The sequence below is a fragment of the Canis lupus genome, chromosome 8 (genome assembly GCF_048164855.1).
Source record: "Canis lupus baileyi chromosome 8, mCanLup2.hap1, whole genome shotgun sequence".
Lineage (NCBI taxonomy): Eukaryota > Metazoa > Chordata > Mammalia > Carnivora > Canidae > Canis > Canis lupus.
The window spans coordinates 58,492,900-58,506,021 of record NC_132845.1 but is presented as its reverse complement, the minus strand read 5'-3'; the positions used below and the strand labels follow the sequence as shown (position 1 = coordinate 58,506,021).

The window sequence follows — 13,122 nt, the reverse complement described above, 5'->3', positions numbered from 1 at the left end:
CAGGTGCTGCCCAGGGGCCTGGGCCCCTACTCAGGCCTCTTTCTCTCTCATCACTTGCCTGGCTCCTGGGGACAGTGGACTGGCCAACTGTACGTGTCTGCAGGTCTCCTTTCGGCATTCATGCCTACATTCCTTCCAGCCCATATCCTTCCCTCTCTTCTTGCCAACATTTTGGCCGTTTTGTTGGAAGGCAGGATTACAGTTGAGCTAATGATTGCAGAGTGCTTGGCATGTGCCTTGGCATGAACTTGACACATAGAAGATGTTGTTCTTCCTGCCATTAAGAGCCAAGAGAGTGGCTTTCCCCTGTTCTGGAAGATAAGAAGTGTGGGTTGATGATGGTCCCATCCTCTGTCCCTAAGGCAGTGGCTGCATGGAGCTGGTGACCTCCAGTCCGTGGCAACAGTTCTAAATCCTAGAATCCTACACAGTTAACACTCACTGCTCACTAACCATTGCCTGTGGGCCTAGTCTTGTGCCAGGCACAAATGAGATGGGGAAGGACCAAGTGAGGACCCAACCCTCAAGGAGCTCACAGTCCCATAGAACAGACACACATTCAGGATGGCAGTTTGAAAACCCATCTCCGACAGGCCTGTGGAAGCAGCATGTGAGAGGTGACCAGACAGGACAGTGAGGGAACACCAGTGGGGCTGACACAGAGCCCGGGTGGTGGCAAGAGGTGCAGGAAAGATTAGGATGCAGACACCACAGCCCCCAGCTCACCTGCATACCTGAGAGTTGCAGCACCCTCCAAATGTGATTAAACACATCTCATTCCCCCCTCCAGGGGTTCATGGAAGATGAAGGGCGGCAGCGGACCACCAAGTACATCTCCTGCGTGTTTGCGGAAGAGAGCGATCTAAGCCGGCAGTACAAGAGGGAGAAAGCCCGGAGCCAGCTGCTGACCACAGTGAGCCTGGCCTCCATTCAGGAGGAATCACTCGTGCCTGAAGGGGAAGACACCTTCCTTTCTGAGTCAGACAGTGAGGAGGAGAGCAGTGGCAAGAAGAAAGGGAGAGCATCCCAGAGTGACGGGAAAGCCAGCTTGAACTCCAGTCTCAGGACACAGCCTCATCACTCCATGTCAGCAAAGGGTAGGTAGTGCTCTGGGGGCTGGAGGGAAGGTGGGCAAGGCTGGCAGAGGGTGTTGCCCTCGATCTAAGCTCTGCCAATCCCACCTTGCTCTGGGGATCTTGAGAAAATAGCCCGTTCATTCAGCAGACACTTGAGGATCTCTTTGTGCTGTCCTAACTGGGGACCTGTTGGTGTCACGTGATCACATAATCATTAGTTTGGAGGAAACAGTCACGTCTGTCTCTTGGCTGCTTGCAAGTCTGATCTCCTTGGCAAACGTTCAGTTCATTTTGTTGTGTTTTTACTAGTAAAGGAATGAGATCCAGTAAACTTCCACTGTCCCCTTCCCTCTAGTGATCTGAGGAGCCTTTGAGGCTTTAGGTTAATTACAGACTTTTTAAAACATGCGCTGGGTGGAGCTTATGACCAGTTTGCAAATCTGGTGTCTAGCTAAGTGGAGTTTTGGGGCAGGACACTGCTCACTTGGCCCTCCACCCTAGTCCTCAAACTGACCAAATGAAACCCTGGGCCTGTGTGGGTCTGGTCTGGCTGCTGAGTGTTAGTGCCCTCCTCTCTGTCCCCTGATGAGGCCACAATTCATTCATGCTCCGCCCGCCCCCCCACTGCAGGTGGCTGGAAGGTCGTAAACCCCCACCCACTGAAGAAGCAGCTGCCTTCCTCCCTAGGAGGGGCTGAGGAGAAAGCCTGCCAGAGCTCTGCCGGCAGGGACAGCCTCCAGGACACCAGCACCTCCATGCAGGACACCAGCACCTCCAGCATGTCCTTTGGCTCCCACCGCATGAGGAATAGTAATGGTGACATGACCGTGATTGAAGAGGTCAGGCATGAAAACACAAAGGTGAGTGCTCACAGTGGGGAGTGCCTTTTCTCTGGCAAGGGCCTATGGCAAGGACCTTGGCCTTCTCAGTTCTGTGCGTAAGAATCCCAGCAACAACAACAAAATCAATAATGGTAAGAGTACTGTGTGCTGAGTGCTCTGTGCCAGACAGTGGGCTAGTGCTCCTCCACATACCACCTTTCTGCCCAGCCAGAAAGCATCAGCATTGTTTACATAGTCTTTTAATTCTCAACAACTTGCTCTTTTTACTTAAGTTGATGTTGTAGGGAAAATTTGTTTAGATTAGTGGTTATTCCCACTCTAGGCCGATTTAGCCTCCCAGGGGACATCTGGCAGTGTCTGGAGGAAACATTTTTGCTGGTCACAACTAGGGGACAGGGGACCACTGGTGTCTAGTAGGTGGAGGCCAGGGGTGCTGCTTAATCTCCTAGAATGTGCAGGGACAGCCCACGGGAGAGAATTATCCAGCCCCAAATGTCAGTGGTGCTAATGTTGAGAAGCCCCACCTTAGATGAAAGGCCAGTATCATCTGCTGTGAAAGGGAGGTGATTACAAAACAGACAAACCTGAAACTGTTCAGTACATTCTGGCCAGATACTGTTGAGTGTCACAGCATTCAAGACCCAATAGAATCAAATGCTTTTCATCAGTGTAATTAGAAGGATTAAAAAGGAATTGACACAGGAGTACCGTTCTCATTATGTGATTTGGTTCCCTTTATGCTGTCCTGTGTCACTTGAACATGCCTCAGAAACCGCCAGTGGCACCTCCTGCACTTAGAAGCATGCCGTCAGAGGATGAGGCACTCAGCACAGGGCACAGTTGTGATTGGGGCAGCTTTAGATGCTGTTCCTGCTCTTTCATTGAGGCCTCACAACAGCCTCACAACACCCCTGTGAGATGGATGTCAGGACGAGACAGGGGAGGCCCCTAGGGAACGAGCCACTTGCCTGCTCAGTGAATGCAAAGTGAGGATAAGATCCCATACGTGTGAAGCTCCTCCTGCCTTGCTTCTCCCTTTTTGGTGTGGAGGCCTGTGCTTTTGGTACCACCCCTACAATAGAAGCAATGGGGGGGGGGGTGGCATGGGGTCCAAAGGTTTTCTGTGGATTTTTCTAGAAACTTTGAGCTCCTTCCTAGTCTTTGGATGCCATAACTTCTCAAGTCATGGTTGGTACTGTGTCACTGAAGAAGCTGGGCCTACCAGCAGGTGGGTCCCAGCAGGTTCTAGAGGGCCTGCCTGCCCTGCTCACACCCTCACCCTCTTTGTACCTTTGGATTATGCTCACCTGTCTCCAGCGGCACACATGTTCCCTCCAGGCCCTAGGATTCCTTTGCTTGTTGCCTGGCTCAGCTCTTTCTCTTCCTCTTAGAAATCTGTTCCCAAAGTAACTGCAGAATGCTGATCTTCTTTCTGCATCGTGCTGAGAAGATGCCATGAACGCCACATCTGGAGGGCCATTGGCAAAACATGTTTCTTCACCTTGTACTCTAGCATCCCCGTCACTCGGCTGCCCTCCAAAATGTTTGCTGTATAGTGCAGGAGAGCACAGAGGTCTTTCTCCTGGGCCCTTCCATGAATCTTGAATGCTTTTGAGCTGGTCCCCTTTCAGGAAAGAACTGTGTGTCTTCCTAAGCCCCAGCCCAGCAGGGAAGTGACCTGGGGCTGGCTGTCCTGACGACCAGCTGTAAGTAGCCTCCTCAAGCTCATTCTCGTTCTCCTGAAAGCACCTCTCCAAGTGAGGAGGGCATCCAGCAAAGGAGGGCCTAGGCCACCACAGGGTGCCCATTTGTGGCACGTGATTTGCAAGGACTGTACTGGAGTCAGGATTTCCCTTCCCTCAGGGGACACACAGGGGCTTTAACAGACGGGATCCAAGGGCAGATGTAACAGTTTCACAGAAGCTCTTAGAAGACAGGAGCTATGAAGAGAACCATGGGCATTTTGGCAGGAATGGGAGAGAGCACTCTTCGCTCTCTTCTCCCTTTGTCTTTCATTTGGCACACATCTTAATGCACCTAGGGACAACCACCTGACCCCAGAAGCCCATCTCTGCTTCTATCCTGTATTCCCAGAGAGAGAGATAGCCCTCTTGACTTTCCTTCTTGAAACATGGGCATGGAAATTGCCTAAAGAGGCAAGACACACCCGGGGGAAAGGTGGCCCCCTGACTTTATTGAGCCCATTGTGTTCTTATTCTCTCTGTCCCCCATTCTAGGAGAGCAGCAGTTCGCAGAAAGCAGGGAAGCATGGCCCAGGCCAAGACAAACCCCACGAAACTTACCGGTTGCTCAAACGCAGGAACCTGATCATAGAAGCTGTTACCAACCTACGCTTAATCGAGAGCTTATTCACGTAAGGAGCCATCTGTCTGTCTTGTACTAACAGTACATTTCAGGCCAGGTCATTATCACAAGCCACAGAAATGACCAAGAGACCTCTGAGTCTTCCTCTGCTGTATAGATTCTCACGGCATCGCTGTGTGGTAGGAAGGGTTTAGCACTTGTTCTAGCAATTCGGAAAGTGTAGACATTGAGGAACATAGAAGCACTAAACAGGGAGAGTGACTGGGGAAGAAGTGGAAGTCAGGAAAGTGCAGGGCACCTCTCTTGCCTTGGAGAAGAAACTTAGGCAGCCAATATGCATCAGCTCGTAAACAGCTTTTACTTCCACATGGAGGCTTTTGTTCAAACGCAGTCTGATGTGAAAGCAAAAATACAGAGATGCAGGTAGGACTTACTTGTGTATTTGGGGTGAACCTCTGCACTTCAGTGGGGTCCTTCTAACCCACTGTCACCACCGCCTCCTAGGCGGCATCTTCCTGGCACCCAGCGTCAAAGCCGCTCAATTAGAAGGAGCCTCACCCCAGTTCTCTAACTAGGGGTTGGGGAGACCATGTGCAGACAATGCTGCCTGCATCCCCTTATCTGTGCAGTGAGGGGTTTGGTTGGACACTCCTAATGTCCTTCTGGCCCTGCCATCCGGTGATCGGTGGTCTGGAAACATCACGTAGTGACTCAGTAAGTTCTAGACAGTAAGACATGAGAGGAATCAGAAAGAGCTGCAGACCTGAGAGTGTCAACAGCCGTATAGTGGACCATCCCTGTGTCTGGGAGTTAAAACTAGCGTAGAGATGGATCTCCCATCACGGCACTCACTGTCCCTTTAGGAATCACGTACTCCCTTTACTTCCGGTAAAAGGCTCAGAATGTGAAGCTGCTTGTGAGTGGCAGCTTGTCTTTAGCTACTTCATTTATCGCCAAGAGAGATGATCTGTAGTGTCTCTAGAAGTCAGCCATTCAATGACGAGTTCCCCTTTTAGTTCTCCTCCCATTTCCACTGGGTACCACTAGGTAGCTCTCAGCTGCCTGGGTTGAAAAAGGCCTTCTGTGTTGAGATTGGGTATATAACTTATTTTGTGACACCCCAGGATTCAGAAAATGATCATGGATCAGGAGAAGCAAGAAGGCGTGTCTACCAAGTGCTGTAAGAAGTCCATCGTCCGCTTGGTGCGGAACCTCTCTGAGGAGGGTCTCCTGAGAGTGTATCGGACTACAGTTATTCAGGATGGCATCAAGAAGAAGGTATGCATGGCTCTCCTAATGCCCACCACACCAGCTTCACACTATTAGAAGCTTTCTTGTCTGGTTCCTCTTGTCCTCATCTGATTTCACTTGTTCCTTTGCTGCCAGTAACTCCCATTTCCCATTGTGCCTCCTCATCTGGGAAGCAGGGGCCATGCCAGCTTTCCGTGGGAGGCTGGAATCCGAAAAGAGGAATAAGTCGCTTGGATCTCAGAGCAGCATGCACAGGCCTTACAGCAGGTGTTCAGCCCCAGGCCTGCCCTGAGTGACAAGAAGGCGAGTAGGAGACATTGCGGTTCTGCAGAGCAGCACTGGCAGAAATTCAGCCACGTGTTAACAGGTGGAAGGTGTAGAGTAGGGCAGCAAAAGGAGTTTCCATAGGGATCTGTTCCATAGGGAACCGTTCCTGAGGAAGTGATGGTGGTGATTCAGGTAAAACGCACTGCTGGCATAATCTGAGTGCACACCAGCAGATCTTCTGCCTTCAGTTTATCTGTTTCTGTAAAATTTAAAGTTTGGGCCCATTCCCATAGCAACTGGAGCTCTGCAGCTCTGCACATAGTCGGAGGCCTACATTTTACAGGGTTGGAATCATTGGAGAGAGCCCTGCTGGGCCCCTGGGACCAGAAGGCAGGTACTTTGGGGACAGACACTAGTAATTGCCTGACCTTTTTTTCTGGCTGCATTGTAAATCTCTGCCTTAAGAAAGCTATGCTTTGATGTGTTGCTTCTTTAATAAGCTGACAAGGTCATTTCTGCTTTTTTACTTTATCTTATTTTTTTGAGACATTTGAAGTTTGAAAAACAGCAGCATGAGAAATGACTTACACTATTTCAGCCCTTCCAGGTTGGCAGCTCTATCAGTTTTTATATCTGCTGCTGAGTCCCCTTGACCTTGCCCTTCTCCTTTTACCCCTACCCCCACCAGCTTGCCATCCTCTCCTGCAGCAGGCAGGGGGTCTTTGTGCTGAGCTCTGTCATCAAGGACAAAAGCCCTCACCCCTCAGCAGCTGCCCCTTAGATATCTGTTGTCACACAGAGGAGTTATTTCGGGGGTGGGCCTCCTTCTTGGGACGGTAGTGAATGAAGGCAAGGAAATCTCCCACAGGAGTAGCACAGGGATCTGCTGTCCAGCTATGTCCAGCTCCTCCAGTCTAGCCTAGTGTCCACTAGGCGGTCTGGTGGGAGAGGTGTTGGGGAGGGTGGGGAACAGAGTGCCATGCATAAGCACCAACAATCGCATGACCTCAAAAATGAAGGCACCAGCCCTGGGTCTCTTGCCACAGAGTGCCACTAGCACTTCAGCTCTAGTAGCCTGTGTGTCCAGCTGGGAAGGACTGCACTTTTGTGCATCTGCCTTCAGAATAAGCTTAAGTGGCTCACCAGCATTTTCTCCGGCTCGCAGAGCCCGTGCTGCTGGCAGGCTGCCTGCTGATGCCCTGAAGGTATGTTGACTAGAGCTGCCATATGGCAGCATCCGCTTTGGCCTTTGCTCCTGCATCCTGCCCTGCCCACTGGGCCTTTGGGCAGTGCGCTGGCTGGCTATTCAGCTGTGGCCAGTGGGGAGATGGGAATGTATTGTATTTGCACTGTGCTTTTAAGTGCTCCAAGGTGTTGCCTAACTGCATCTCATTTGAGCCTCACAAAATTCCAAAAGAGTTGGCAAGGTGTGAGAGGAGGATATTGTCCCCATATCACAAATGTCCATTCCCTATGATTGGCCCTACCCCTTGGGCCATTCTCTGCATGAAGCCTGCTGGTCAGAGTCACAAGTTTAGAAAACGCTACCTTGCCCTGTCCTGCTAGCGGCAAAGACAGAAGAAAAGCCTGGCTCTCCAGGGGCCATGATCACAGCATCTGCCATCTGTCACCCAGGCACCACACCCATACACCTCTGCTCACCTCCACCAAGCTATTCCGTTTGTCACCCTGGATAATGCTCGTGAAATGGTAACCCCCCTAACTGTTCAGCTTCAGTACCTTGGAAGAGGTAAAATAACAAAAGCAGCTCTAAATCCTCTGCCAGTTGGTTTCGAAGCGCGCCTGGCAGGAGTCCCATGATGGCACTCTCAGCGAAGGGAGATTAAGGAAAGCTGCTTACCTTTTCCAGATGGAAGCCCTCAGGATTCATGAGCAACTGTGGGAAATTCCCAGATAGCTGCAGTGGGGTGTCAGGAATGTGCCACTAGGTAGCTGTGGAGACTAGGGGGCCAGGACAGCCCAGCGAGGGGACTGTTTCCAGGGCAGAAATTCCTCACCTGAGCAGAGCAGCACAGAGCAGCACATTACCAATGGCAGAACTTTCGCAGTCAACTCAAGGGATTTTGATGCCAGAAATTGTAATGGCCAACTGTTCAGTAATGCTTTTTTGCTTCAGTCTCAGACATCTCTTGGAAATGTTCATGAAAAGTATCAGCAGGGTTGCTCCGAGGTACCGTGTTCTAGAGCTAGCTCTCCCTCAGCTCCTCCCCTGCCCTTTTGGGACTCTCTGACCTCTCCCTCCATAGGTGGATCTGGTTGTGCACCCGTCCATGGACCAGAATGACCCTCTGGTGAGAAGTGCCATTGAGCAGGTCCGTTTCCGGATCTCCAATTCCAGCACAGCAAACAGGCAAGTGGCAGTACCCCATAGGAATCCGCAAGGAAACCGCCTGGGTCTTCATATCTCCATCTGTATCAGTTTCCACACACACCTTTTGTTTATACTACTGTGAGATCAGTGGATTCACTGGTTTAGGAGCAATTTCTAGATTTTTTTTTTTTTTTTAAGATTTTATTTTTTTGAGAGGGAGGAAGCACAACCAGAGGCAGAGGGAGAACCAGGCTCCCTCACTCCCTGCCTTTGGTGCTCAGCTCAGGCCATCAGGGAGCCTGACATGGGGCTCCATCCCCAGGATCATGATCTTAGCCGAAAGTAGACATTTAACTGACTGAGCCACCCAGGTGCCCCTAGTTTCTGGATTTTTAAGGAGAAAAAAAGTCCTAATATTCTTCATTCTCCTCTGCCTAATGGTGTCGACAGAGCTCTCTGAATCATGGGCCCTGTGAAGTGTGAAGCTCACCCAGTCTCCTAATGGCTCAAAATGAGTCTAGTTGCCTTTCTGCGGTCTTCTCTAATTTTGTTTGTAAACCATCTCACAGACTGAGAAAACTCAGGAGTGGGAGAAATTCTTAGCTGGGCTTAAACTGGAGGTGGCCAATGGGCAGGCACAGGGCTCCTTGCAGATTGCAGAGCTTATGTACTTCGAACCAGTTACTGATTGATTTCATATTAGTTCCTGATCTTTGGCACTTTATTTATTTTTAATTATGTTTTTTTTTAGGATTTGTTTATTTTTGAGAGAGAGTGGGCAGGGGTAGAGGCAGAGGGAAAAAGAGAAGGAGAATCTCCAGGAGACTCCCCACTGGGCACAGAACCTGACGTGGGGCTTGATCTCGTGACCCTGGGTCATGACCTCAACCGAAGTCACGAGTTGGACGCTTAACACACTGAGCCACCCCCAGGTGCCCCCGATCTCTGGCATTTCTGAAAGTGTTAGAAGACCCAGCCCATTGGGCTGCCTTACAAGATAGCAACTGCCCTGTAGGTGGGCATGTATACTCTGCGGGTTACTGCAGCCCCTGTCTCCCCCAAATTATCTAGTGACTGATGCATTTTATTCATTCACATCATCTGCTTGGTTTCTCCAGGCAAGTGAAGTTGAAACTCTAGGGCCAAGTGGCTTCATCTGATTCACCAAGGCACACCCTTTCCTTTCTCCGAGTCCTCATTCCAACATGATATCAATCTTGTATTTGAACTACAGGATTAAAGTACCCCAGCCTCCAGCACCTCAAGAAGTTGAAGAAGAAAGTGAAGGAAAAGAGGGTCCGAGTGGATCAGGAGACTCTGAGCCAAATGCTTCCTCTAAACCAGAAAGCGGACGGGTGAAGAAAACTGATGAGAAAATGGGCATCACCCAGCTGAAAAACTATAACCCTGTCGTAGGTAAAGAAGCAGCTCCTCATCAACGTCCGGTGATGTGTCATTGGTTGTCTGTATGATGATGTTTGAGTGACTTGCTGTTCTACCTTGTAGCACTGGGCTGTAGTCCAAAGAATCACTAGCTGGGTCACGTGGGGCTGGTCACATGACCTCCGCTGGCTTCAAAGTCCCCATTTGCACAGTGGGCATGATTCTTGCCCAGCATACCTCACAAGGCTGTCAGGAGACTCAGATGAAACTGGGCTGGATCCTAATGCAAGGAATTAGTCACAAAGATGAATTCCTCTGCTCAGTATCCTTTGGCTGGAATATCCTCTCAGCCATAGAAAACCTCTGTCTCTCCTGACCTCAAAGCTTCTGATATAGTCACTGAGGAGTTTGAATGCTTGTATAATTTTCTCAGAGTCTGTTATCTGACGGGGTTGCCTCCTTGGGCCCCCACCGGGCTGCCCTGACATGAACGTGTGCGGGGCAAGTACAGATGGCCAGGGGGACTTTGTTCCTCCCCTGGCCACAGCCATGCATGTTGGCAGAGGAGGGCAGAGGTGACTTGGCAGGCACAAATCATGTCCTGGTGTGGCACACAGCACAGCAGACCTGCGATCCCAGGTAAAAGAGCAATTTGTGTGATGCACCCAGTCTCTATGCACCCAGTCACAACAGCATGGCCTGCCTTCAGGCTCTCGTGGTTAGGAAGTGCAGCCTGAGGGAGAGATCCAGGCAGGAGCAGGTGCAGCTCAACAGCACCCAAGGTTGCACAGACAAGACGATGAGTGTGTTCTTCAGGGGGGCATGGCGATGGAAGACAGCCTTCTGGCCACTTGCCCTGGCCCTGCTGCTTCTATGGCTCCTTGTTCTTTGACCTGTCTTCTCTCCTGGGGAAAGCCAAGGAATACTTCATTTGTGTCAACAAAGAAGATGCTTTCAAAGAACCTAATTCAGGGATATTTTGCACAGCCCTATCAAGCCAGGGGGCCCATGTGGAGGTCTGTCAGGCCCTCTACAGTGGCTCCCTTCTCCAACACGCTCCAGCTTCTGTGCTGCTCCCTCCTCCTCCCTTGCTGCACCTGTCACTGTGGCAGCCTGGCAATCCACCAGGCCTGCCAGGCACATGCACATCTCTGGCACCTTGCATTTGCTCCGGGGTACACGTCCCCAGGTGCCTGCATGCCCCCTTTCCCACCACCTTGGGGACTTCACTTTTCCTCTAGATGGAATTAACAGTCTTCCTCCCCCTTCCTCACTCTGTTTTCTGCTCCAGCTAATTCATCTGATATTCAGTGTTAGGTATCTTGTTATCGTCTGCCCTTTGCCTTGGAAGGTAAGTTCCATGAGAATAAGAAGGTTTGCTATATCCCTGGCACCTGGGACATAGTGGCACTTTGTAGTCTTCAAGTGGCTTGAACTGAAGTGAATCTGGGAGTTCTTAAGGATTGCCCTTCCCGCTCTCACCTCAGTTCCAGGACTCGGCCGTTCTCTAGGGTTTCTGCCCAAAATGCCTCGCCTGCGGGCAATACACACGTTTCTGTGGTACCTAATCTACGGGCATCCTGTCACCTACCCGGGGGACAAGCCAGGCCCCGGCAGTTCAAGAAGAATAGGGAGGCAGGAACCAAGCAGGGTGAGAGTCCTGCCCTCCCGAAGTGACCTGGAAGCCTCCTCTGATGCCCCACGCAAGGACTACCAAGAAATAACCCTCATGGAGACCGAAGTGGAGCTCCCCACGGAGAAAGGTAAGGTGCTTCTGAGGCAGGCAGGCAGGCCACAGTGGTGTCCGGAGGGGAATCATGATGCTTCCTTATTCTTATCATCTGAATCGGCTGCATCCCTATGGTGTCCTGATCCAAATAATTTATAACCCAGACTCCCTGAATCTGTGGGTCTCCTGCCTGTCAAGTGGGGTTCTGCCTGAGTTGGTGGCGAGAGGGAATCAGGACCTCCTGGGATAATGTCATGGCACCATTGTGACTGGGACCCTGCCGGCAGCACTGACTCTGATTCTCTCCTAGTTTATGTGGAAGAAGCCTCCTGGAAACGCTATGTCCCTCCCATCCCAATCCACAACGAGTTTGGCTTCGGCTGGGCTCTCGTCAGTGACATTCTCCTCTGCCTGCCCCTCTCCATCTTTGTTCAGATTGTGCAAGTCAGTTACAAGGTACTAATGACTCCTGGGCCTCTTGTGGAGGCCAGTCCCCCAGCTCCAGGCCAGAGAACCTGCATTCACCCAATCAAGGGAAAATACTTCCAGACTTACATTTGTCTGGATACATAGATGCATGGATGGAAGGATAGGTGGGAGGATAGATGGATGGAAGGAAGAAGGGAGGGAAAGAGGGGAGGATAGACAGATTAGATGGATGGATAAATGGATGGATGGATAGATGGTTGAGTGGATGGATTGAAGGAAGGAAGGAAGGATAGATGATGGAGAGAGATGATGGGATAGATGAATAGATGGGATGGGTAGGTAGGTGAGTAGATGGGTAGATGAATGGGTGGATGGATGAGAAGAAGGAAGGATGGATGGATAGGGAGGGAGGGAGGATAGACAGGATGGATAGATAGAGCTAGATGAATGGTTGTCTGGTGGGTCAAGGGAAATACTTGATAGACTTGTTCTTACAGTTAGATCAATCAGATAGATTGAAAGACACAAATAATTGTAACAATAAAGTATGTTTTTAGAAATTTGGCAAATACGGAAAAGGAGAAAGTGGGTTCAGAGACACTGTTGCCCAGAAAAGAGTAGCGTGTGTGTTTTCACAATTCTTAAAATGGACCTTGGCCTTGTGGATGAGCTGATCCTGAAAATGACCCCTTAGGTAGACAACCTTGAGGAGTTTCTGAATGACCCTCTGAAGAAGCACACGCTGATCCGCTTTCTGCCCAGGTCCATCCGGCAGCAACTTCTGTACAAGAGGTGAGTTCCCCAGAACTGACACAGACTGGCCAAGGGTCCTGGCAGGCTCCTCCAAGTTAGGGTTCTGAATGATCGTTCACCAGGAAGAGGAAAGCGTTCTGCCTGCCAGATCGCACTGACATGAGGTTTTTGTTAATTCAGCAGCCCTGCAAGCCTTCTGGATAAAGCATAGGAGGAATGAGGTGCAGGCTGATAAATTTTATTACTAACTTCAGGGTTCTTTTAAAGTACAATCTGCTGATAAAGCCTGCAAGTGTTGGGGTGGTTTTTCTCTTTTGCTACTTGTACTTTCTAAATCAACCCTCCTTTGTAGGATTGATGCTCTGTTGCTCCATTGCCTTGGGTGGGTGGGGGGAAGGGGCTTCTGGGTCTCCACCCAGGGCAGGCCCAAGGCCAGTCCTCCAGGACCCACAAGGTTGAAGGGGGAACCATACGCGAGTTGCATCCCTTAACCCAGACGCAGACCCTCTGACCACAGCCAAGCTTATGGTGACTGGGACCTCTCTGTTTTCCAGACGTTATATCTTTTCCGTGGTGGAGAACCTCCAGAGGCTGTGCCACATGGGGCTGCTGCAGTTTGGCCCCACAGAAAAGTTCCAGGATAAAGATCAGGTAATGTCTCTCACGCCTGAATGAATGAGGATCCCGATGGCTCAGCAGTTTCCAGACAGCTGACCTGGCAGTTGTTCTGAGCTC

General features: G+C 50.6%; 1 protein-coding gene across 2 annotated transcripts in view; it reads left to right on the top strand.

The window, feature by feature from the left end:
* Positions 1-13,122, top strand: part of GTF3C1 (general transcription factor IIIC subunit 1) — a 73,417-nt gene that overhangs the window by 33,002 nt on the left and 27,293 nt on the right. For both annotated transcript variants that reach the window (XM_072836270.1, XM_072836269.1), the window contains 10 exons: positions 791-1,097; positions 1,707-1,936; positions 4,156-4,292; positions 5,368-5,521; positions 8,029-8,132; positions 9,328-9,509; positions 10,964-11,239; positions 11,516-11,661; positions 12,329-12,426; positions 12,942-13,038. In XM_072836270.1, coding sequence (XP_072692371.1) covers positions 791-1,097; positions 1,707-1,936; positions 4,156-4,292; positions 5,368-5,521; positions 8,029-8,132; positions 9,328-9,509; positions 10,964-11,239; positions 11,516-11,661; positions 12,329-12,426; positions 12,942-13,038 — 1,731 coding nt within the window. The remainder of the gene's footprint in view (positions 1-790; positions 1,098-1,706; positions 1,937-4,155; positions 4,293-5,367; positions 5,522-8,028; positions 8,133-9,327; positions 9,510-10,963; positions 11,240-11,515; positions 11,662-12,328; positions 12,427-12,941; positions 13,039-13,122) is intronic.